We start from the raw sequence: 25,837 nt of genomic DNA, 5'->3' as shown, positions 1-25,837 counted from the left end.
ACTCTCTCTCTCTCTCTCTCTCACACACACACACTCTCTCTCTCTTCCTCTCTCTCTCACACACACACACACACTCTCTTCCTCTCTCTCTCACACACACACTCTCTCTCTTGCTCTCTCTCACACACACACACTCTCTCTCACCCCCACACACACACACACACACACACTCTCTCTCTCTCACACACACACTATCTCTCTTCCTCTCTCTCTCACACACACCTTCTCTCTCCCTCTCTCTCATGCACACACACACATACATACACACACACTCTCTCTCTCCCTCACACACACAAACATACACACACACTCTCTCTCTCTCCCTCACACACACAAACATACACACACACACTCTCTTTCCCTTTCTCTCTCTCACACATAGACACACACACACTCTTCTTCTCTCTCTCTCACACACATACACACACTCTCTCTCTCTCACACACACACACACACACTCTCTCTCACACACACACGCGCACACTCTCTCTTCCTCTCTCTCTCACACATACTTTCCCTATCCCTCTCTCCCCTACACACACAAACATACACTCACTCTCTCTCTTTTCTCTCTCTCTCTCTCTCTCTCTCTCTCACACACACACACACACACACACTGAGGACCCCGGGCCCCCTGTGGAGAGCATTCCGTGCTCCAGTGGAGCCTCAGAGACATCAGCCTGGCAGAGGTTACGCAATCACTCTGCATTTACTAGATATATCCATCTAGTATTTATATATCTATCTCTCCCTGGTGCTCCTGCACACACCTGAGCAGCACCGTGGGCCTGGGCGGGGTTCTGACAGAGGGTGTGGGCACGTGAGCGCGCAGGAGAACCAGGGCCAGCGGGGGGACACTGGTGGTCCAGGAGAACCAGGGCCAGCGGGGGACACTGATGGTCCAGGAGAACCAGGGCCAGCGGGGGACACTGATGGTCCAGGAGAACCGGGGCCAGCGGGGGACACTGGTGGTCCAGGAGAACCAGGGCCAGCGGGGGACACTGATGGTCCAGGAGAACCAGGGCCAGCGGGGGACACTGATGGTCCAGGAGAACCGGGGCCAGCGGGGGACACTGATGGTCCAGGAGAACCGGAGCCAGCGGGGGACACTGATGGTCCAGGAGAACCGGGGCCAGCGGGGGACACTGATGGTCCAGGAGAACCGGGGCCAGCGGGAGACATTGATGGTCCAGCCCACTTCTCTGCTCACATCTTATTACAGGCGTGAGAGACACACTGCTGCTTTACGTAATCTCCAGGTCAGGCACTGGCCCAAGGAGAGAGAGGGGGGGTAGAGAGAGAGTGTGTGTGTGTGTGTGTGTGTGTTCGTGTGTGAGAGAGAGAGAGAGAGAGAGAGAGAGAGAGAGAGAGAGAGAGGGAGGGAGGGAGAGGAAGGGAGAGAGAGAGGGGGAGAGAGGCAGAGAGAGATGGAGGGAGAGAGAGAGGGAGGGAGAGAGAGAGGGAGAGAGGGAGGGAGAGAGAGAGAGAAAGAGCAGCAGGAGTGAACTTACTGAAACTCACAGAGCCACGAATAACTCAAAGAAAGAGACAGTCCGCCTCTCCGTCTCCACTCCACTTAGACCCCCCCACCCCAACCTCACCCCCACACCCCAACCTCACCCCCACACCTCAACCTCACCCCCCCACCCCAACCTCACCCCCACACCCCAACCTCACCCCCCCACCCCAACCTCACTCCCCCACCCCAACCTCACCCCAATCTCACTCCCCCACCCCAACCTCACTCCTCCACCCCAACCTCAACCCCCCACCCCAACCTCACCAACCAGTTGTTAGTCATTTTCCCCTTAAATTAAAAACAAACGGCTAATCTCTCGCTTGCTAGTTGCCATTGTGTGTCACTAATAAGGGTCACGCCACCTACAGACACCCACCTCGGGCAACAGAGGTGGACTTGTTGTGAGTTCTTGTGAGATACTGGAAGCAGACAGGAAGTCACACTCTCACTGTATAATGACATGGTAATGATGGGCGATGTCACTGTTTGTTCTTCTGCCACTTTCCACAACTGGCCTCAAAGCCCCTCCCACATTAGGGGAAGCTTTGTTTTGATTGGCCGTATCCAGCAGCTCACACAGAGTTGATGCTATACCACTACTCACCTTTTAATGGCTTAAAAATGGTTGTTTGAAAACCAGAAATGTGAACACTAGCCTCTAATGTCCAAGTGTGTTCTGTGCCCATGTATTGTAGTTCGTTTTACTTTCTCTTAATGTTGTTATTGTGATAATTTATTTGTGTTACATTATGGAGAATTTGACTACTGTTTCTATGTTGGGGACTAGGGATGGACTAGCCTTGTGATAAATCCATCTTTTTTACACATTGTCATGTATAGATGTTTTTAATGCATCCATTTTATATATCTGTGTTCATCAAAATGCATTGTTCCGTCAAAATAAACTAAATTAATTTAATTTAATTAAACTGCCATGCCTGGTTCATATTAACATCAATCTGTATAGTAATCTGTAATATGTAATCTGTAATCTGTAATCTGTAATCTGTGATCTGTAATCTGTAATCTGTATAGGATTTGAGTACATTTCAATGGCTGAGTCTATTATCTTTCGGTCCAGGGGCCTCATTTATCAAAGAGCGTGTAAATTCAGGTGTAAAAGAGGGCGTACGACGAAAACGCGGAAAATGCACAATGTAGCGTACGACGAGAATATTTACACGCTTTTCGGATCTATCAAAAATGTCGTATGCCCTTTTCTGCACGGTAAATCCGAGACGGGCGGGGAAGGGAGCGTACGCGCACGCGCCCCGTGTTCCGCCCCCTCCACGCCCTAATCCAACCATATATGGTCAAAACTATGACAGCTCACACGGGGATTCCCCGGAAGGAACCGACATAATATAGCGTGGAGCATTTAGGACAGACGAGACGTTTATGGAAAAACGCGGAAAGAAGAGAAACTTTTGGTGCATGTGCTTGTTGGTGAGGTCCACGCGAGGAAAGAAAATCATCTTCGGAAGGTAAGCTATTTGTACGAGCCTACATTTGAAAGTGTTGGAAAGCAAACATTCCACACATTCTGTGGTAGGCTATGATTGATTCAGGACCAAAAACAGGGAACGATAACACAGATGACCACTTCATAATGTTAGACCACATTATTAAGACTCTCATCTAAATCACCCGGTAAATCACACTTAAGCATTTATTTGGCTGCCAACAGAAAAACATATCAAATGAATATGGCTGCACAATGAAATGTTTAATGCATAATCAAGTTCACAGACAAACTCAAAGAAAATGATTGAAATTGTTTCTCCAGACTCTGACGTGGGGTGGGACTCAGAGGAGGGGGAGTCTGCAGTGGTCCTGGACCTGACGGTCGTGCCCCCGCGAGTTGTAGCCTCCACATCCAGCGCGCCGACTTCCACCTTCTTATCAGCTTTGAATATATATCTTGGCAAACATAACACGGGATGATGTACAAGGAGGGGACAGATACCTAGTGAAAGTACTATTGGTTGCTAGTAAAAAGACAATAACGAGGGCTTGGTATAAGGTGGAACGCCCAACCAAGGAGCAGTGGCTGGGTGTTGTGGAGGAGATGTATGTTAGGGAGAGGTTCACGCATGCATTGAGGATGCAGGAAGGAAAGTTTGAAGGGAGATGGGAAAAATGGATGGATTATAGAAGGAAGTGTGATGATACCACTAATATTAAAATTGTCATATTTGAGTAAGAAAAAAAAGCTGCATGGATGGATGTACCCATAAGCTGTTATTGTAGGTTTTTATGTTTTATTGTATTGTCGTTGTATGGATGGAAAATGCTAATAAAGATTAAAAGTAAATAAGACAAAGAATATGTATCTTGGCTATGGACACACCAACAAGCCAGCCGTCACGCGCAGCGCCTGCCTCCAGTCTAGCCCCTACCCTGCTGTGCGCCAGGATGAATGAGTCATGCGTGGAGCCAGGCCACCGTGCCACTACACTTGTGATGAGCATGTCGGCGTCACATATGATTTGGGTATTTCTAGTGTGCACATTTTAGCGATTCACATAGACGTATTCATTCACTGATGGTGCCCTTATGTGGGTGCAGTCGCCATCGCCGTCACCTCTTTGGAGTTCTATCTCGGCCAGTAGCCTAGGCCGAGTAGCGCCGGATTCATTTAGGCTCGCATTACGCACAGGAGGACTGTCATTTATATGCTTACCAAAGAGCAAACAGGTCCACATGATCACATATTAATGACAATCTAATTGGTCAATTATTGCCGTTTGATGGAGTGCCTGCATTAAGTGTGTGACATATAGCGCGGAAGGGTTTGGGACAGCGCATAGGTACAGTTTGGGGAACAAATCCATATCGAACCATGAATGAGCCGGTTAGAGGACACGTCTAATCTTGCATTGCGATATATGTTTGTGCTGAATTGGCCTAGTAGCCTACATGATTGTGCGTTCATGAACTGTCGCTCTTATTCTCTCCGTCAAACATAGTAATTCACCGACGCACCACCTGCGTCGCCAGTTCCCCCTGTGTTCAAGAAGGGCGTAGAACACCGTGTAAATCGGTACGCCAACTGGAGAGGTGTCCTACAAAAGCGCGGAGAAAGGCGACTAAATTTTCGCCCTTACGGCTTGATAAATCGCAATGTGGGGGGGGCAAATGGCGTACGCCTGAACTCGCGAAAAAGACCGTGTAAAAGAAGGCGTACCTCAATGATAAATGAGGCCCCAGAACCGGGCCACGTTGTTGACAAGCAACAGACAACGTCAACATCAGGATGGGACGCAAGATATGATTTCAGGATGAAAGGAAACAACAAACGAGTTAAACAAGTTCTCATTCAATAGACAGTGTGCAGCGGAGCAACGTTGATTCACGCATAAGCCACGCGTATCTCCACGCGTATCTCCTTTCAAAGGCAAATGAGGAGGAAGAAGAGGAGTCATCCCTTTGTTTTCTCCTGTCATCTCATCTTATATCTACCCTAGTGCTCCTCTCCTCTCCCCTCCTCTCCTCTCATCCCCTGCTCCTCTCCTCTCCTCTCCCCCCCCCCTCCTCTCCTCTCCTCTCCTCTCCTCTGATCCCCTGCTCCTCTCCTCTCCTCTCCTCTCCTCTCCTCTCCTCTCCTCTCCTCTCCTCTCCTCTCCTCTCCTCTCCTCTCCTCTCCCCTCCTCTTCTCTTCTCTTCTCTTCTCTTCTCTTCTCTTCTCTCCTCTCCTCTCCTCTCCTCTCCTCTCCTCTCCTCTCCTCTCCTCTCCTCTCCTCTCCCCTCCTCTCCTCTCATCCCCTGCTCCTCTCCTCTGATCCCCTGCTCCTCTCCTCTCCCCTCCTCTCCTCCGATCCCCTGCTCCTCTCCTCTCCCCTCCTCTCCTCCGATCCCCTGCTCCTCTCCTCTCCCCTCCTCTCCTCCGATCCCCTGCTCCTCTCCTCTCCCCTCCTCTCCTCCGATCCCCTGCTCCTCTCCCCTCCTCTCCTCCGATCCCCTGCTCCTCTTCTCCTCTCATTTGAGTTGATCTGGCAGTGCCCAACTCAGTATATTTCCCATGAACCAATCCCTCTCTCCCTCTCCCTCTCTTCCTCTCTCTTCTACAGGCTCAGCCAATAAACTGCAGCGCTCTGCACGCGTGCAGACAGATAATGCAAATGTTTCTATAAATAGAGGTAACAGTGCTGACAGTGACACTCTTTCAGGTGAGATATCTCTAGGTAACACTCACACACACACACACACACATGCACACACACACACACACTCACACACACACACACACACACACACACACACACAAACAGGGAGATGAACAGCAGCACGAAAAATCCACTTAGAGTGTTTCTCTGCACTTCATCAGAGATGTATTCTTGAGGCAGCATATAACAGCCGCGCCGCCACAGATCAACACGGCGCTACCTAACACGGCGTAACAGCCCAACACCGCCACCACACACACACACACAGGCCTAGCGGATCTCGTCGCGTCCGATCCCAGTCGCTGCGCACGTACGGTATCAACACCGTTCATCAGAACACACACAGATATCACTCTCAAAGTACCACACACACACACCAGCGCGAGGACGAGAGCGCGGGACGAAAAGGAGGAGAGAGGATGAGTGGAAAGGAGAGTATTAAAAAGGAGGAGAGCGCGGGGGGGGCGGAGGGCGGGGTGCTCGTCCCTCCCTCATCCCTCATCGGTCTCACCTTCCAGCTCGTGATGGATGACGTCGGCCAGGTTGGGCTCGTCGCCCCACCAGAAGATCCACAGCTCCCTGCCGTCGGGCTTGACTTTGCGGCGCCAGACGCACAGCAGGTTGGCCTGGACGCAGCGCATGAAGCTGCGCAGAACCGGGTCGTCCTGGGCCGGCGCCGAGATCACCGGCCCGTACTCGCCGCTGCCACGGAAGCTGTAGCACCGCCATTTGATGCCGGTAAGCTCCGCCTGGAACAGAGAGGGAGAGAGAGAGAGAGAGGGAGAGAGAGAGAGAGAGAGGGAGAGAGAGAGAGAGAGAGAGAGAGAGAGAGAGAGGGAGAGAGAGAGAGAGAGAGAGAGAGAGAGAGAGGGAGAGAGAGAGAGAGAGAGAGAGAGGGAGAGAGAGAGAGAGAGAGAGAGGGAGGGAGAGAGAGAGAGAGAGAGAAGTTTATTTGGCGGTCAGTCATATTGAATTGCTATCACGCAGTGAATTGGTAGAATACAACATAATAGAATCCTTGCTTGTATGTTGTTAATACACCATATTACATTGTGATCCCAAACATTGTATTTACTTTTATTATTTTGTTTTGCTGTCAAATACTTTTACTGAACTGAATTCGAATCGAATCCTTTGAGCATCTTGGTCCAATTCAGCTTTGAAATAACGAGGAAACGGTCAACGATGTGTGAGGAAGAGTGTCCAGAAATACTTGATGTCAGAAACAGTAGATGAAGTTATCATTAATGTGATTTAAGTCACTGTTTTCTGTTCCAACAGTTCATCTTGGTAAAAAGCGACGCCCTATTAGTAGTCCTTGGATATTGTATTTCTCTTGAAAGGGGGCTTGCACACAGCTAATTGAATCAATACAACTAGAGCGGTTGTTCAATTATAATTACATGTGCGGCCTCTCTTGCCTGTCGGTTTCCACGGCTGACATATTTTTGAGGGAAAACATCTGGCAACGTCTTCTACATTGTGTTTGTTATGGTTCTATTCATCTGTTACCTTCACCAGAGAGACAGACAAAGAGAGAGAGGGAGAGAGAGAGAGAGAGAGAGAGAGAGAGGGAGAGTCAAGATGACTGAGGTGGAAAGCAAAATAAAGAATAAAGATGAAGAGAGACAGAGAGAGAGAGAGAAAGTCAAGATGACTGGGGTGGAAAGAGGAATAAAGAACAAAGATGGAGAGAGACAGAGAGAGAGAGAGAGAGAGAGAGAGAGAGAGAACGAGCAGCTCACAGAGACAAATGGCGATCGCCCGCCAGAACGAGGAGTCAGGAGGAGGGACCGAGGAGAGAGAGAGGGGAGGAGGAGGAGAAACCGTGTCAGGGTCAATCACTGGAGCACAGCCAGTGTCTGACATCTTCTCAATTTCATTTGATGGAATGGAATGCGTTTCTGTAGCCTATCAGAGCGGGAGGGGGCGGCGCCGGCGGCAGCCTTGTCAAACAGGACGTTTGTTCAATCTATCGATGAGCAGCGAAAAGGCCACCCCTCCGAAGGCTTAAGCAGATGTGAAGACACACCAAGGACACCGCCATAGATTTCCCATACGGGGAGGAAAGAGGAAGAGCTGCTGTCTAGTCTGGAGGAATACTGTGTGCATGTGAGGAGCTGAAACCTGCTCTCCTCCGATGCAGCGGGGGCTGATGGGTAATAGCGATTATTACCAGCCCTTCAAAAAACACAGGTCTCGTCACCACAAGCGACATTGATTTTTCTTTGCTCCGAACACGCCTCGTTCCGTGATATCGCAGTCGTGGAACGGCTGGGGGGAGGGGGGGGGGGGGGGGGGTGCGAGGAACGGGGCTGAGAATGAGCGTCTTACAGAGAGCGCTGCTCAATAGGCAGATTTTGGGGATAAAGGCGTGCTCTCTGGGAGTCACGCTGGGCGCCTCTCCTGTGTTCACCCAGCTGTGAAGGCCCAACTTGGCACACACTCCTGGCACGCTGCCACCCTCTGACGAGGAGGAGATAATACAGTCCCACTGGGGCGCTGTGAAGGGGCCCTTCGGAGAGAGAGAGAGAGCACCCCGCAGAAACACACACCGAGGAAGACCCTAATGTGTTTGTGTGGTTGTGTGTGTGTGTGTGTGTGTATTGTATGTCTGTGTGTGTGTACAGTATGTGTGTGTGTGTGTGTGTGTGTGTGTGTGTGTGTGTGTGTGTGTGTGTGTGTGTGTGTGTGTGTAGGTGTGTGTGTATGTGTGTGTGTGTGCGTTTGTTTGTTTGTTTGTTTGGGTGAGCATAGTAAGTACAGAGAGTGAGTGTGTGTGTGTGTGTGTGTATATGTGTGTTTGTGCGGTGTGTGTATGTGTGTGTGTGTGTGTGTGTGTGTGTGTGTGTGTGTGCGGTTTGTGTGTGTATTGTATGTCTGTGTGTGTGTACAGTATATGTGTGTGTGTGTGTGTGTGTGTGTGTGTGTGTGTGTGTGTGTGTGTGTGTGTGTGTGTGTGTGTGCGTGTGGAGAAGGGGTCTGTCCAAATCAGGATCTAAACTCCTGCCAACATGTGACCATGCGCTTGAGGGAAGGGATGTAACCTCCTGCAGCTGCTACACTGTGTGAGTGATCGTGTGTGTGTGTGTGTGTGTGTGTGTGTGTGTGTGTGTACAGTATGTAGGTCTGCACAGTATACAGTGTGTATAACAGCCCCTGTGAAAAATGTGCCTGGTAATTACAAGTGGCCTCTCTCATAATGACAGACTGTGTGTAAGGGGAGATGTAAACATGTAAACATGTAAACATCGGCACGACGATAATCTGACCTAGAAATAGGGGCCAGAGGTCAAGGATGTTGATTCCCCCAAAGCACAGGCCAAGACGGCCGGCTAACCCTGAATGTCAAAACTTTGGACACCCACTCTGACAGGGGTCACTCCTAAACCAGGGGTCACTCCTAAACCTGAAACAGGAGGAGGAGAGGACGGTGTAGGGTTCTGCTGAGGCTAGAGCTGGGCTGGACTGGACTGGACTGGACTGGACTGGGCTGGACTGGACTGGACTGGACTGGACTGGACTGGCCTGGGCTAGACTGGACTGGACTGGACTGGACTGGACTGGACTGGACTGGACTGGACTGGACTGGACTAGAAAGAGCTGAGCTGAGCTGAGCTGAGCTGAGCTGAGCTGAGCTGAGCTGAGCTGGACTAGACTGGACTGGACTAGACTAGACTAGACTAGACTAGACTAGACTAGACTAGACTAGACTAGACTAGGCAGAGCTGAGCTGAGCTGAGCTGAGCTGAGCTGAGCTGAGCTGAGCTGAGCTGAGCTGAGCTGGACTAGACTGGACTAGACTGGACTGGACTGGACTGGACTGGCCTAGGCTGGACTGGACTGGACTGGACTGGACTGGACTGGACTGGACTGGACTAGGCAGAGCTGAGCTGAGCTGAGCTGAGCTGAGCTGAGCTGAGCTGAGCTGAGCTGAGCTGAGCTGAGCTGAGCTGAGCTGGACTAGACTGGACTAGACTAGACTAGACTAGACTAGACTAGACTAGACTAGACTAGACTGGACTAGGCAGAGCTGAGCTGAGCTGAGCTGAGCTGGACTGGACTGGACTGGACTGGACTGGACTGGACTGGACTAGACTAGACTAGACTAGACTAGACTAGACTAGACTGGACTAGACTAGACTAGACTAGACTAGACTAGACTAGACTAGACTAGACTAGGCAGAGCTGAGCTGAGCTGAGCTGAGCTGAGCTGAGCTGAGCTGAGCTGGACTAGACTGGACTAGACTGGACTAGACTGGACTGGACTGGACTGGCCTAGGCTGGACTGGACTGGACTGGACTGGACTGGACTAAGCTGGACTGGGCTGGACTGGACTGGACTGGACTGGACTAGGCTGAGCTGAGCTGAGCTGAGCTGAGCTGAGCTGAGCTGAGCTGAGCTGAGCTGGACTAGACTGGACTAGACTAGACTGGACTGGACTGGACTGGACTGGACTGGACTGGACTGGACTGGACTGGACTGGACTAGGCAGAGCTGAGCTGAGCTGGTAGCCTGGATGACCCCGGATGACCCCGCGACCCGCTGACCCTGGTGGTAACTCTGGCTACAACCTTGTGGCGGTGAGGCAACACACACACACACACACACACACACACACACACGCTAGACCTGCAAGACCGAGACCGGGTCGGCCGCTCAGAAGCAATGACTCCCATCCACAGAAAGGACTCATTTTCTGGTTGACGGCTGGAGTCACCCCCCCCTCCCCCTCCCCCCCCCGCCCCCTCCTCCAATGATACGAGCCGTGATGTGATCATGAGGTGTGCAGGTTTGCTGCCTCCTATCCAGAACCAGCTGCTCGGGCCGCCAGAACCCTGAGAGGCCCGTTTACCCGCTCCGTACTGGAGGAGCTGGGTCGTCAGCGCGCCCAGGGCAAGTCCTGCCCGGCCCCCATGATCGACGCCCCCCGCTCCCCCGAATCTGACTCTGGATGGCGGCGTCGAGGTCTCAGGCGGACGCGCCAGACTGATCTCTAGATCGGCATCTCCGGGTGGATTCACCGCGGCGAACCCGAGGCGTCACGATAAAAAGAAAATAGAGAAATAGAACGGCGTGTTATTAAGATCGGCCGACGCCACTTTATGTCCTGATGGTGAGGAAGAGGATGAGTCATTGACAGCACCAGACGACAGAGACTCTGCCAGCCAGGCTGAACCCCCACCCCCAACTACCCATCAATAAAAACAGTTGTTTTTTCACAAGCACCTCGCTTTCTGGCCCAGGGGTGTTCAGTTTCTGAATGAACACAAAGACAAAAACAGAGAAACAGCTTCTCCTTCTGACATCGAAGAGGAGCTGAAGGTCTGACCTTCCACTGACCTCCATTATCTCTCCCCTTTCTCTCCCATCTCTCTCTCTCTCTCCCTCTCTCTCTCTCCCTCTCTCTCTCTCTCTCCCATCTCTCTCTCTCTCTCTCTCTCCCTCTCTCTCTCTCTCTCTCTCCCTCTCTCTCTCTCTCTCTCTCTCTCTCTCTCCATCTCTCTCTCTCTCTCTGACAGGACTGCCTATTGTATTATACACCCTGTGATTGACAGCGGGCTGGCTTTAAGTGAGGAGCAGCAGTGCTATCTCTGGCTCGGGGCAAAGCGCGAGGGAGAGAAGCTAACGGTTAGCTTTGAGAGGAGCTAGGGACCCACGATATATCGGCAATCATGTTGATATCGGCTGATGGTAGTCCTTTTTTAATATATCAGTATCGGTCAAAACAGGGCCGATGTGAACAACAGATAATTATTTCTGTCCAGCTGCTGTTGTGTGTGTTGTTTTTGAGGGGAAACAATGTGGTAAATCTATGATTTTTCTGCTTTTCAGAATGTTTAGGAAATAGAGACAGTGTTTACATGTGTTTTTCAGTATGTATAACATCTAATTATCATAGAAACTTGTTTTTATACAGATCATATCAACATAGGTAAATATCGGTTATCGGCCATGACAGCAATGTTAATATCTGATATCGGTATCGGCCAACATGTTTATATCGGTGCATCCCTAGTATTAGCATACCAACAGGTCAGTGGCTACGCGTCTGAACATTCAGAAGCTCAACAGAAAATCTAGTTTAATAAAAATCTGATTATTTCCACTGTTTGTTTGTTTGTTTGTTTGTTTTTCAAACCGGCCAGACAAACAACAACAACTTTAGTTTGAGGGTGTGAGGTTTTTCAACTCCCTGGTTGTCATTGGAAACCACTTCCTGTGTTGAGTGAATGTACATGTAAATCTATAAGACCTCAGCTCTGGTACGGCCACAGTAGCCTGGGTCACACAAGGGTCACACAGAGCTCACCAGACATGCGTTGGTAATGAAATGCAGACATAGGTGGGATACTGAGTAGTGGTCAACGTCTGGAGCACGCACAGCTTAGCGAGGGCCAGGCACACAGGATCCCCCGGCTCACCTTCCTACGCTGGGGTTTTCTTCCTGCTGGGGTTTTCTTCCTGCAGCCGTAGTATGTCAATAGTCTAGAGGCAGGGTGCTCTTAAGGTTAAAGGTTAAATTCCCAATGATTGTCACACACCTGAGTGTGAAATTTGTTCTCTGCATTTGACCCATCCCCTGGGGGAGCGGTGAGTAGCGCTCGGGAATCATTTGGTGATGTAGCCCCCCAATTCCAACCCTTGATGCTGAGTGCCAAGCAGGGATACAATGGGTCCCATTTTTATAGTCTTTGGTATGACTCAGCCAGGGATCGAACTCACAACCTCCCCGTTCTAGGGCGGACACTCTAACCACAAGGCCACAGAGCTGGTTAGAGTGGCTAGGCTGGATGTCCTGTGAGCCCCCAGTAAGCAAGTGAGAAACCAATTCTCTGTGGTGAGTTTAAGCACATCCAGGACAGCTTCAACACACAGAGCCCATAGCCCAGTAGAAGCCTCAACGGTAACAAATAAATAAATAAAACCAGACACAATAGCAGGGGAATCCCCCTAAAACAGATGACACGCTTCCCAAACAGGCCGGAAGACGCACTTCACAAAAGCTGCACCTTTGAGGTCAACGCAAAGGCGAACCCACAAGAATGTTTAGTAGCAGAAAACCTTCATCTTGTGTCTTTCTCATAGACTTGTGGCGTTCAGGTGGACCTCTTGAGCTTCCCAACACACGGTGAAAGGATTGTTTGTGTATTTTTCTCAAGAGTGACACACCCTCTCTCTCTGTCTGTCTGTCTCTCTCTCCCTGTCTCTCTCTTTCTCTCTGTCTCTCTCTTTCTCTGTCTCTCTCTCTCTGTCTCTCTCTCTCTGTCTCTCTCTCTCGCTGTCTTTCTCTCTGTCTCTCTCTGTCTCTCTCTCAGTTTCTCTCTATCCGTCTCTCTGTCTGTCTCTCTCTCTGTCTCTCTCTGTCTCTCTCTCTCTCTGTCTTTCTCTCTGTCTCTCTCTGTCTCTCTCTCTCTGTCTGTCTCTCTCTCTGTCTCTCTCTCTCTCTGTCTCTCTGTCTCTCTCTCTCTCTGTCTCTGTCTCTCTCTCTCTTTCTCTGTCTCTATCTCTCTCTGTCTCTCTCTCTCTCTAAATACACACAGACACACAAATCCACATCATGCAAGTTCTGCAGTTGCCTGGAACAGAAGAAGCACAGACTGACATACAAGGGCATGCATGACATCACTTCCTTCCTCTGACATGACAGCTAATAAAGACATGAAAATCAAACCTGTTGTTTTCAAGGAGCCTGTGGAGACTTCACATTGACAAAATCAGGAGACAGTGATGCAACCTTCCCTGTCTGGCTCTTACACATGGTTTTCGCTAACAGCTTGAGGTTCTTAAAAAAAAATAATCTAAGATAACATTCAGTCTCTCTTTCAAGAATCTGAGAGACTTGAACAGCAGTTTTCACACACAACGAGAGAGATGGGAGTTTTCTATCAAAGCCCGTCGACATCGCCTGAAAAGAGAGCGAGGGATTTCTTCAAGAGTCTCGGAGCAGCGTGAAGAGGCCAATGGTCTGAGAATGGAGAGCACTTTAGGCAATTGAGAGACAGCTTGTATCAGCAGCTTTACCTATCACAGCTCCCGTCAAACACTTATTCTGTCACGGTGGCATTTTCAACCCCCTCAGATATCTTGACAAGCTGCCAATATTTGGGGGTTTGCTCGGATGACTGCGGTGGCCGGTTCCCAAGAACAGCCACGCTTGCCGTAGGTATGACTCACGGGCTCTTCCACACCAGAGGCTAGCTCAGCACAATCGACTTCTTTGAATTGGGAGTAGCATCCGGCCTCATGTCTCTCACAAGTGCTTTATCTCTATCCACAGCGTCGAGAAATGAAATGTGAAACTACAGAAAGCCATTCCTGTCCCACAGGGCAAGGCGGGGTGGAGTAGCAGCGCTACTCGACAAGCAGAGAGCGCCTCATGAGGGGCAAAGTGATTGGCTCTCTGTAACCAGAACGGCCTACGAGTCCCCCTTCTTCAATTAACCCATTGAAATCAAATTAACCTAAGAGGTTGCCTGGCGATCCCCTCTGCTTGGAGCAGCGCTCTGGGTGTCGCTCACATGGTGCAGCCCGGCCGGACCGCGAGGGGAGAGACTCAAGTCTCAAACAGGTGCAGGAAATGGTCTCTGAGGCTCCGGGCGGAAAAAACAGGTGCTTTTATTCCGCCTTCTGCTGCCACCTCTACACGGCCCCAAACAAAAGCTGGGTGTCATTTGATCGTGTGGCGCTGTCGGATCCTCCCGCCCGGGGAAGGGGAGCAAGCCAAGCCACCTAATTAGAGCGCCAAGCCTCCCTGGGGGCGGAGACTGATGGACCTGCCAATCAGATGCGGAGCACGCCACAGGGACACGGCGCCGAGCCCCGACTTCTCACCTGACACGTGGGGACAGGGGGGACGGGGACACGCCGGCCGATGGGGACGAGGGGAGACGCCGGTCTGCGTGGCAGAAAGGGCGGACGAGAAGCCCACTCCCAACGCAGACAAAGGACCGCGGGCCACAGCGTGGCGTTCCCTCCTTAATGTAAGGACAAGCTAGAACAGTGGCCCTGCTTAACGTGAATTATTAACGGGCAAATAAATAAACCAGTCCATCCTTTAGCTGCGTGTCTCCACTGCAACTTAATTAACTGTGACAGGCCAGACAGAAAACACACACACACGCACACACACACACACACACACGCAAGGAAGAAATAAGGGAGTAAAAACTGTTGCTAGGCAACATACAACATCTGTAAGACTTCTGCAACTTATTCAATTTTCGAGATTTTCCGTCTCCAGGGTTACGGCAGAAAGATATCAATTTGAGCAGTTTTGGGGTCTTTTCGGTTGATTCTACATTACCAAGGGGTGTAATTTCTCTCTCTCTCTCTCTCTCTCTCACTCTCTCTCTCACTCTTTTTTCTTCTCCTCTAGTAACACCTTCATTGTTTTGCTTCCCCACACCTGGAATCCCTGATTTTAAACTGAGCTGAAGATTGCATTTAACTCATAATCCCTGTGTCAGGAGCCCCCAACGTTACCAGAAGCAAGACATTATTCTCCCAACCGTAAGATTGCTACAACTGCGGGGAGTAGCCTTTGTGATGTTTAATTTGACTTTATTACAGAATGATTTATTGACTTACAGTAATTTCTACAATTACCACGGCAAGAATCTACACAAAAAGGCCTGGTAAGGTTGCTGAAGAAATTGGATTTCACAATGCAACCAAAGGCAGCCTGAAATATCTTAATACGTCACAATTTCTGCATTTAACTGCGTTGTATAATGTATAATTACTAGAGAACACCTTGTATTGCATCCTTGGCAAGCGTATTCACTGACATAACTTTCGTCATTACCCTAAACGAACTCCATTTCAAATAGAGCAGCTTGCGAGAGGCAGTGCTGAGCAGCTTGTGAGAGGCAGTGTTGAGAAGCTTGTGAGAGGCAGTGTTGAGCAGCTTGTGAGAGGCAGTGTTGAGCAGCTTGTGAGAGGCAGTGTTGAGCAGAGCAGTGAGAGGCAGTGTTGAGCAGAGCAGTGAGAGGCAGTGTTGAGCAGAGCCGTGAGAGGTAGTGTTGAGCAGCTTGTGAGAGGCAGTGTTGAGCAGAGCCGTGAGAGGTAGTGTTGAGCAGCTTGTGAGAGGCAGTGTTGAGCAGCTTGTGAGAGGCAGTGTTGAGCAGCTTGTGAGAGGCAGTGTTGAGCAGATTGTGAGAGGCAGTGTTGAGCAGCTTGTGAGAGGCAGTGTTGAGCAGCTTGTGAGAGGCAGTGTTGAGCAGCCCCGTGAGGCTCTCCTGACACCTGAGCAGGTCTCAACCTGCCGCTCACCTGGCCGCCTCAGCTCGGATCGGCCGTTTACTCACCCAGCAGGAGCGTCAGGGGAATCAGAGGCCTGGTTCTGTGAGGTTGCTTTAAACATGCCTCCTGGGGGCGGCGCCCTATATGAAGGCTAGTCTAATCTGGTCTAGTGTCATGATCTGGTCATGATCTGGTCTAGTGTGATGATCTGGTTTAGTGTGATGATCTGGTCTAGTGTGATGATCTGGTTTAGTGTCATGATCTGGTCTAGTGTCATGATCTGGTCTAGTGTGATCTGGTCATGATCTGGTCTAGTGTGATGATCTGGTCTAGTGTCATGATCTGGTCTAGTATCATGATCTGGTCTAGTGTCATGATCTGGTCATGATCTGGTCGTGTGTCATCATCTGGTCTAGTGTCATGATCTGGTCATGATCTGGTCTAGTGTCATGATCTGGTCATGATCTGATCATGATCTGGTCTAGTGTCATGATCTGGTCAGTGGTTTCTCAAAGGAAGGGGGCGACTTCAGACTATCGCAATGGTGCCATTTACTCCCCCTTCCCCTCATCTCTCTCTCTCTCTCTCTCTCTCTCTCATAACCATCTCAACATGAGGCAAACATGACCTTAATCAAGTACGCCATTCTAATCCACTCGGGCTCGTTCTCCCTGAAGCACATACAGAAGCTTGCCTTGTTCATGAAGCAACATCTGTGTTCCACATCCCCGAAGGCATCACAGGCCCTGGCTGAGTAGGCACTGTAAACAATATTGACATCAACGTGTCTCTATATCACATTGGAAATCCCATCAGTGTGTGTGTGTGTCTGTGCGTGCCAGCCCAGGGCCGAGATTGAACGGTACAATTTTTCATTATCATCTGAAAAGGCCGGATGTCTAATTGAAGAGGAGATAAGTTCTGCGGCGATGTGGTGCAAATCAATGCACAGCGATGGTAACGAATCAACAACCTGGACACACTGCGTTTGTTCTCATCAAACGCTCGCCGGATTCATCTCAGATAATCTCTCAATGGAACATGACTACACGATAATTAGAATTCACTACAGCACAGACTGAGTGTCCCTCTGGCTCTAAACCCCCCCCCTACATCCTGGGTAGAACTGTGGTTGAATTCAAGCCAACTTTCATATTGACAAAGCTGTCTGGGGTGGCAGAAATTATTAGGCGGCCTGCAAGCATATCTTCTTTAAGGGAAACACGGCCTATCAAGCTAGCTGGGTCAGTTGTGGTCATGGCAAACAGCTCTCTTGTTGTGCCTATAAGCCTATAACCTCTGTATGACGTGGAAAGAACATCACCAAATTACACTTAATCCAGACTCTGTGTTTATCTGCACAGGCAGGCTTCAAAACAGGGTCATCACATGGGTTCATTCTAGAACGCTGGCAGGAGTTCTAATAATGCACTCATTCTAGAACGCTGGCAGGAGTTCTAATAATGCACTCTTTTCAAAAAAAGAAAGAAGTGAAACAAAATAGCCGTGTCACCGCGCCTACATCCACAGAGACGTTTGAAAAGGGGTGGCGACAAAAAACTACAACCCGACAGTTGGAGCTCCTTGGGTGGATTTGAGGACACCTCTATACAGCCAGACACACAGAAACAGCCACACACACACACACACACACACACACACACACACACACACACACACATCCCTCCATGGGAGCAGCAGTGGTAGCGGCTAGCTACCGGCCATTCCTGCCAATTGCTCATTCCCTCCGTCTCTCTCTCTCTCTCTCTCTCTCTCTCTCTCTCTCTTGCTAGCAGGAGCAGCAGCGGGCCTAAGAATAGCCCACAGCTGGCACTGCAGGGCTTACATATTTCACACTCAAGCCATCGTGCTCCAAAATACACCCAATCCAGTCCTGTGGCATCCTGTCCTTATCCTACTCCAGAACCACAGTGCACCCCCCCCCCCCCCCCCCCCCCCCCAACACACACACACACACACACGCATCTTTTAACAGTACTTCACCTGTGTGGCAGGGTACAGACGGGCCCCACACACACAGGATCCATAGTTACACCGTCCTGGATTTATGTGTGTGTGTGTGTGTGTGTGTGTGTGTGTGTGTGTGTGTGTGTGTGTGTGTGTGTGTGTGTGTGTGTGTGTGTGTGTGTGTGTGTGTGTGTGGAAGGGGGGGGGGCTGTAGTGAGAGGAGAGAGGTCTCTCTCTCTCTCTGCCCTACCCTCCCTCAATCATCGGGTGGCTCGTTAATAGATCAATTTATAGTGGGGTAATCCACTGGGTTGAGGGAGGATGTGAGAGGGAGAGTGTGTGTGTGTGTGTGTGTGTGTGTGTATGTGTGTGTGTGTGTGTGTGTGTGTGTGTGTGTGTGTGTGTGTGTGTGTGTGTGTGTGTGTTTTTAAGCTCAACATAGAGGATGCCCCTCCTAGGCCTAGCCCAGGCAGCGACTGAGGGAGCACAGTGTCTCCAGGGGGAGGGCAGGTGTTAGCTCAGAGCGCTAGCAGCACACTGTCTCCAGGTGAGCGCGGGTGTTAGCTCAGAGCGCTAGCAGCACACTGTCTCCAGGTGAGCGCGGGTGTTAGCTCAGAGCGCTAGCAGCACACTATCTCCAGGTGAGCGTGGGTGTTAGCTCAGAGTGCTAGCAGCACACTGTCTCCAGGTGAGCGCGGGTGTTAGCTAAGAGCACTAGCAGCACACTGTGTCAAGGTGAACACGGGTGTTAGCTCAGAGCACTAGCAGCACACTATCTCCAGGTGAGCGCGGGTGTTAGCTAAGAGCACTAGCAGCACACTGTGTCCAGTTGAACACGGGTGTTAGCTCAGAGCACTAGCAGCACACTATCTCCAGGTGAGCGCGGGTGTTAGCTCAGAGCGCTAGCAGCACACTGTCTCCAGGTGCGCGTGGGTGTTAGCTCAGAGCGCTAGCAGCACACTGTGTCTAGGTGAGCGCGGGTGTTAGCTCAGAGCGCTAGCAGCACACTGTGTCCAGGTGAGCGCGGGTGTTAGCTCAGAGCGCTAGCAGCACACTGTGTCCAGGTGAGCGCGGGTGTTAGCTCAAAGCGCTAGGAGCACACCATCTCCAGGTGAGCGCGGGTGTTAGCTCAGAGCGCTAGCAGGAATGACAGGCCAGAGAGCACAGGCAGGGGGGCGGGGCGACTTTTGGCTCCCATCCTCCGCCAGAGAGAGAGGCAGCCAGATGGAGAGGAACCAGGGGCCCTGGACAGGACGAGATGGGGGGGGGCCGGAGAGAGGGGGGCGGGGGGTTGCTTCCCAGGATTCCAGGAGAGATGGTGAGAGAACCAATGAATGGCCTGCCTGAGTGGAGCCATCCTCCATCATCTGAAATACCCCCTCACACACACACACATACACACACCTCCTCCACTCCATCTCTCTCTCCATCTCAAACAGTTGGGTTGTCATTAGACACAGAGATCTCTACTGGAATACGGTTTGGATAATGAGCACCTCTTAGCCGATCATATTATATCTCCACTTCACCACCCTTAATTACCAGTGTTTCACTGCAAGTGGCTCTGTCTGAGAGAGAGGGGGCCTGTGATTAAAGAGAGAAGTACAATCCTACCTATGTTTTTTCTAGTGCCTGATGTGTGTGTGTGTGTGTGTGTTAACATGACGAGTGCCAATAGAGGTGAAAAGGATTAATAGGACACTGTGTGCATTTCTGTATGTATGCATGCATGCATGCATCTTACTGTCTGTGAGCATGTGATGTGTGTGTGTGTGTGTGTGTGTGTGTGTGTGTGTGTGTGTGTGTGTGTGTGTGTGTGTGTGTGTGTGTGTGTGTGTGTGTGTGTGTGTGTGTGTGTGCGTGTGTGTGTGTGTGCAGACATGCTGATGCTCCCTGCGTCATGGAGCTGTATGCTCCTTGCGTTTCATATTTCAGCAATGACTCTGGCATGAGTCAGAGTAAAGAACCTGCCCAGGCTACAGAGGAACGAACATGCCACTCTCTCTCTTTCTCTTCCCCTCTCTCTCTCCCTCTCTCTTCCCCTCTTTCTCACTCCCTCTCTCCCTCCCTCTCTCTCTTCCTCTTTCTCTCCATTTCTCCCTCTCTCTCTCTCTCTCCCCCTTTCTCTCCCTTTCTCCCTCTCTCTCTCTCTCTCTCCCCCTTTCTCTCTTTTCTCTCATTTTCTCAAATGGGTTGAGGCGAGCACTCAGGAAATGCACATCACACATAATACTTTCCTAAAACGAAAACAGATTCCCTCTGCTCCGCTCGCTAGCTCACTAGCTCTTTTTTTTTCCAGCTGCAGAATGAAAACATTCTTCTGTCTCAAACAAGACTGCTTAACTTCGTTCTTCATCCTCCACTTTGCTCCACTCGCAAATTTACAGACCATTCATGTTTCTGTGAGTTATCTTGTTTTTGCCCTAGCTGTGGTCTTTACACTAGGATTACTATGAAAGAGAGCTGTTATTGTACGGTTGAAAAAGCAGGATAGTAGTATGTTTTCTAATAAAGATGTGCAGCTCTGACCTATACATATCAGGATTTCTTCGAGGTGGGAGCAACTGACAGTGGTAAATTAGACAGACAAGGTTAGCACACATTGGAATGCTGTTCAACAGGCTATTAGAAAATTGTTTTCACTGCCAGAGCGCTAACCTTCCCTTGCCAGAGCACAAACCCCAAACGGACATATCATATTTTTAATTAATTTACTCTTCCCCCCCCACCATATGTTCTATTGTTAACTTGTCACTTATGCTATTGTGTAATGTATTTTATTGTATTGTACACTCGCCTGTTTTGTCCTTGCAGTCTGTTTATCATCATGCAACCTCAGACCAAATCTAATTCCTTGTATGTGAAAACCTACTGGACAGTAAACATGCTTCTGATTCTGATATGGGAGGTCAAAGGTCGACACACTGCATGACCGTTACAGAAAGAGGAGAACAAACGCAGTTTCAGTAATCTCTCTCTAGGATGACAGAAACTGTCACCCAGAAATAGATAGGATTCTGTAAAAGTAGCATTGTAGTCATTATGGTGTTATTGTAAACGTACTATGTGAACTCTGATCTGTCTTTGATGTATGTTCATGAAAAATTAGTTATCCCGCACAGGCTCAATACAGAAGTGTACTTCTGTTCATTGCAATAACACAATCATAAGAGCATATTAATCATAGCATTTGACAGTGCACGGTTCTTTTTACCTGCAGTTCCCACTATCAGTCCCCTCATTCTCCCTACCCCATTAGAACACTGACCCGTCACTATCTTGACTCCCGAACAGTTGTCAGAGAGACCAACCACGATGGCACTAAACTCTCATGAATATTCACAACAAGCCGACCCCCCCCACCCCCCCCACACCTTTCTAGCTGTCTGTTGACAGGAAGAGCACGGAGACTCCCCAGCCCAAAGAACAGGGTGAGACTGTGCACTGCCGGCCTAAAGTGAAGCATTCTGGGAAAGCACTGTGCTTAGAAAGTTGACAAAAAAAAACTAAACGAGCGCTATGTCATGTGCAGGGTATGGTCTATACTGTGCAGGGTATGGTCTATACTGTGCAGGGTATGGTCTATACTGTGCAGGGTATGGTCTATACTGTGCAGGGTATGGTCTATACTGTGCAGGGTATGGTCTATACTGTGCAGGGTATGGTCTATACTGTGCAGGGTATGGTCTATACTGTGCAGGGTATGGTCTATACTGTGCAGGGTATGGTCTATACTGTGCAGGGTAAGGTTTATACTGTGCAGGGTATGGTCTATACTGTGCAGGGTAAGGTTTGTACTGTGCAGGGTAAGGTTTATACTGTGCAGGGTAAGGTTTATACTGTGCAGGGTAAGGTTTATACTGTGCAGGGTATGGTCTATACTGTGCAGGGTAAGGTTTGTACTGTGCAGGGTAAGGTTTATACTGTGCAGGGTAAGGTTTATACTGTGCAGGGTATGGTCTATACTGTGCAGGGTAAGGTTTGTACTGTGCAGGGTATGGTCTATACTGTGCAGGGTAAGGTTTATACTGTGCAGGGTAAGGTTTATACTGTGCAGGGTATGGTCTATACTGTGCAGGGTATGGTCTATACGAGAGGCTGATGGGGCTGTGCTGTTGACGACCACTAAAGACACCCAGATTTGACCTGATTAAACGCATGTATAGCCACAGAGTGCGGTAAATCAATGAAGCCGGCTTTCCTGAATTTGCCCGGCGTGGGATAAATCTCCTGTAGTGGGTTTCCCTCTCTCTCCCTGTTTCACTGGGGTACAGCTCACCTGCTGAACCAGCAAACCACCGCAAACCCCCTGTGGTTATGGCTTTACTGTAAATAATGTAGTGTCACAAAGTCGCAGGGCTGAGGCTGCTGTTGAACACGGCGACCCGCGTGGTAACCTAAACAACCCTCGGGACTTCTGTGTGTTGTTGTGGTTCTTCACCCCATGCCTGAGCTCAACCCTGCACATGCCTTTCCACTCCAGTGCACACTATAGTAGGCTAGTGTAGTTAACTCCCTGAGTGAAAGCGCTTTAGTAGGCTAGTGTAGTTAACTCACTGAGTGAAAGCGCTTTAGTAGGCTAGTGTAGTTAACTCACAGAGTGAAAACATTCTAGTAGGCTAGTGTAGTTAACTCCCTGAGTGAAAGCGCTCTAGTAGGCTTGTGTAGTTAACTCACTGAGTGAAAGCACTCTAGTAGGCTAGTGTAGTTAACTCACTGAGTGAAAGCACTCTAGTAGGCTAGTGTAGTTAACTCCTTGAGTGAAAACACTGTAGGAACTCGACTTTTTTTCGTTTTGTTGTTCAGTGTCCATGCATTACTTGGCTCTTTTTGGTTAGGGCCATTAAACTTATACATTTTGCTATATTTCTGTGTTGTGTCCTTCCTTTGCAATATGTTTGGTGTGTCCCCTTTATGTTACGATTCCGCAGCTCCCCCAGACTATTCAAGATTCCGCAGCTCCCCCAGACTATTCAAGATTCCGCAGCTCCCCCAGACTATTCAAGATTCCGCAGCTCCCCCAGACTATTCAAGATTCCGCAGCTCCCCCAGACTATTCAAGACTCCGCAGATCCCCCAGACTATTCAAGATTCCGCAGCTCTCCCAGACTATTCAAGACTCCGCAGATCCCCCAGACTATTCAAGATTCCGCAGCTCTCCCAGACTATTCAAGATTCCGCAGCTCCCCCAGACTATTCAAGACTCCGCAGATCCCCCAGACTATTCAAGATTCCGCAGCTCCCCCAGACTATTCAAGACTCCGCAGATCCCCCAGACTATTCAAGATTCCGCAGCTCTCCCAGACTATTCAAGATTCCGCAGCTCCCCCAGACTATTCAAGATTCTGCAGCTCCCCCAGACTATTCAAGATTCCGCAGCTCCCCCAGACTATTCAAGATTCCGCAGCTCCCCCAGACTATTCAAGATTCCGCAGCTCCCCCAGACTATTCAAGATTCTGCAGCTCCCCCAGACTATTCAAGATTCCGCAGCTCCCCCAGACTATTAAAGATTCCGCAGCTCCCCCAGACTATTCAAGCCATGCTAGCAGGACTAACAAGGGCAGGGTGGATGAATGAAGGCGACACATCAAACCTGTGACTGTTGGTGAGTGTGTGAGGAGGAAGGCTTGTTTTGGTGAGTGTGTGAGGAGGAAGGCTTGTGTTGGTGAGTGTGTGAGGAGGAAGGCTTGTTTTGGTGAGTGTGTGAGGAGGAAGGCTTGTGTTGGTGAGTGTGTGAGGAGGAAGGCTTGTTTTGGTGAGTGTGTGAGGAGGGAGGCTTGTTTTGGTGAGTGTGTGAGGAGGAAGGCTTGTTTTGGTGAGTGTGTGAGGAGGAAGGCATGTTTTGGTGAGTGTGTGAGGAGGAAGGCTTGTTTTGGTGAGTGTGAGGAAGAAGGCTTGTTTTGGTGAGTGTGTGAGGAGGAAGGCTTGTTTTGGTGAGTGTGTGAGGAGGAAGGCTTGTTTTGGTGAGTGTGTGAGGAGGAAGGCTTGTTTTGGTGAGTGTGTGAGGAGGCTTGTAATCTGTAGTGGTTGCTGATAGACCTCCAATGATGAAGTGGAATTTGTGCTCTGAAGGCTGTGTGTATCATACTCAAAAAATACAACACGTCTTTAAGCAGGGGTATAAGTGTTGAATGAATTGCTTTCGGATACCTCTCATTTGACATGAATCTGCCGGTTTTATTGCTCGGACAGCCATATCCAAGCTGTAACCTTATCCTGCACGCTGTCCGCTGTCCGCCTTGCTGTGTTCGAGCAGTCAGCCTTGCTTGTTACAGTTATAAAATGATTTCCAGAAGATCAGGAAATTCCTCAGATTTTCCTCGAGCTCAGAAACACTTGGTAGAGGTAGCCTAACAGTGACAGAGGGAACAGTGGAACCGTTTTCTCCAAGAGCAGTTCAGATAGGGGATGAGTTCCAGATTGGATGTGTGTCTGTGTGTCTGTGTGTGTGTGTGTGTGTGTGTGTGTGTGTGTGTGTGTGTGTGTGTGTGTGTGTGTGTGTGTGTGTGGTGGGGTTAGGGGGGGGTAGTATTCTTAATTATTTAGTATAGTAGACTAACGTCTGTTTGCAATGTGGCTACACGTGATTCCTAACTGAAGTTATATGTGCTGTGGTTGTAAATTATTGGCAACAAAATTAATTTTAATCATAGGCTATTAAATCCTGGTGAGATTAGAATGATCCCGTCAATGTTTTATGTAGCCGAAAACATGGAGAGTTGAAAACATTGTTGTATTAAAGCCTCTAGGGTGTTTTAATTATTAGCATATGAGGTTTAATACTAAAATATGGTCGTTTTCTCGCACCACTGGTTCGCGTTAATGATTGGCTAATAACAGCACCGACAATTGGTTCACCTTTGTACGGCGGGCACAGATCTAAGCGTGCCTCTTGTGGTCTTATGACTTGTCGCTCACGCCTCTCATGTGTCTTTATATGTGCACAGACTATTTACAGTAATAGGCTACTGTACCAGAGAGAAGAGGTTGGAGTGGCAATCTTCAAGGCTTGCCCCGTTAGCCACCCAATTCGCTGCTGTAGTCATAATCGTCCGCCAATCGGGTCGTCAGTGCGGGGCATGTCGAAATCCTAGATCGGTATCAAAACCGAGCAGGGGTGGCAAATCGGTTCCTTTACAAGTCTGCCACGCCACTGTCAAAAGAGGTGGGAAATTGTCTAACAGACGATCAAGGGCTAACCATACAAGTGGTCCAAATAATGGCAACTGGTCTAAAATATACACGCTGAGGACAGGGCGTATTCAAATAGGGTTGCAAAACATATCAATAACCCCTCTTGATTAGTAACGCCACTGAGGATTTGTTTTGTACATCCAAGAGTGTTCGCAGATGATAATACTGTTACAATCCAGGTCAGGCGATCCCAACTCGACCATTGTCAGGCGCGGAGAGCATGTAAAATATATCCTTGATTTAATCCATGCAGTAAAGAATGTCAATCCATGTCCATGCCAGTTTTACCGATGATAGTTCAATGATTAAATAACTGTAGACTATAATCCATGGGAAGTCGACCTATTCTTTCTCTTCAAATAGCAAAATCCATGAAAATGCGTGTGTAGTCCGAGAACTTCTGGAAAACACTAGTTTATTACGCGTGTCTTGCCTCAAAAATTCAACAATACACTATAGAAGGTGATGAGAGGCGAATTGCATACAAGATAACTGATTCGATTCCGTCAGCTCCACAAGCTGATGCACCAGTTGTGATAGTTTTCGAGAATTGCATGAGCTATTAATAGCTTTCTTTCTTACCACCACCGTTTCCCTCACAATGTAGTCTGCCACACACAACAGGCAACAGCGAACTGGAATGTGTAATCCTTGTTGCTTTTTGCAAATAACATCACAGCAGTCAAGCAACGCTATCAATAAAAGCTTGCTCGTTCGTTGAGTCTCCCAACAGCGGTCAATGA

At 49.4% G+C, this 25,837-nt stretch overlaps 1 protein-coding gene across 1 annotated transcript in view; it reads right to left on the bottom strand.

The window, feature by feature from the left end:
- The window catches only part of LOC311312550 (mediator of RNA polymerase II transcription subunit 13-like), a gene marked incomplete at its 5' end in the record, with an annotated part of 66,729 nt that extends 41,783 nt beyond the window's left edge, over positions 1–24,946 (bottom strand). Inside the window, 3 exon segments of the mRNA XM_084442511.1 lie at positions 771–1,212; positions 6,197–6,434; positions 24,875–24,946. Of these exon segments, the coding sequence (XP_084298637.1) occupies positions 771–1,212; positions 6,197–6,434; positions 24,875–24,946 (752 nt within the window).
- Positions 24,947–25,837: the final 891 nt, after the last annotated feature.

This window comes from Borostomias antarcticus (assembly GCF_949987555.1).
Source record: "Borostomias antarcticus genome assembly, chromosome: 8".
In the NCBI taxonomy this organism is placed as follows: Eukaryota; Metazoa; Chordata; class Actinopteri; order Stomiiformes; family Stomiidae; genus Borostomias; species Borostomias antarcticus.
Note: the sequence above shows the minus strand (reverse complement) of the source record. Positions and strands in the feature narration are given on the sequence as shown.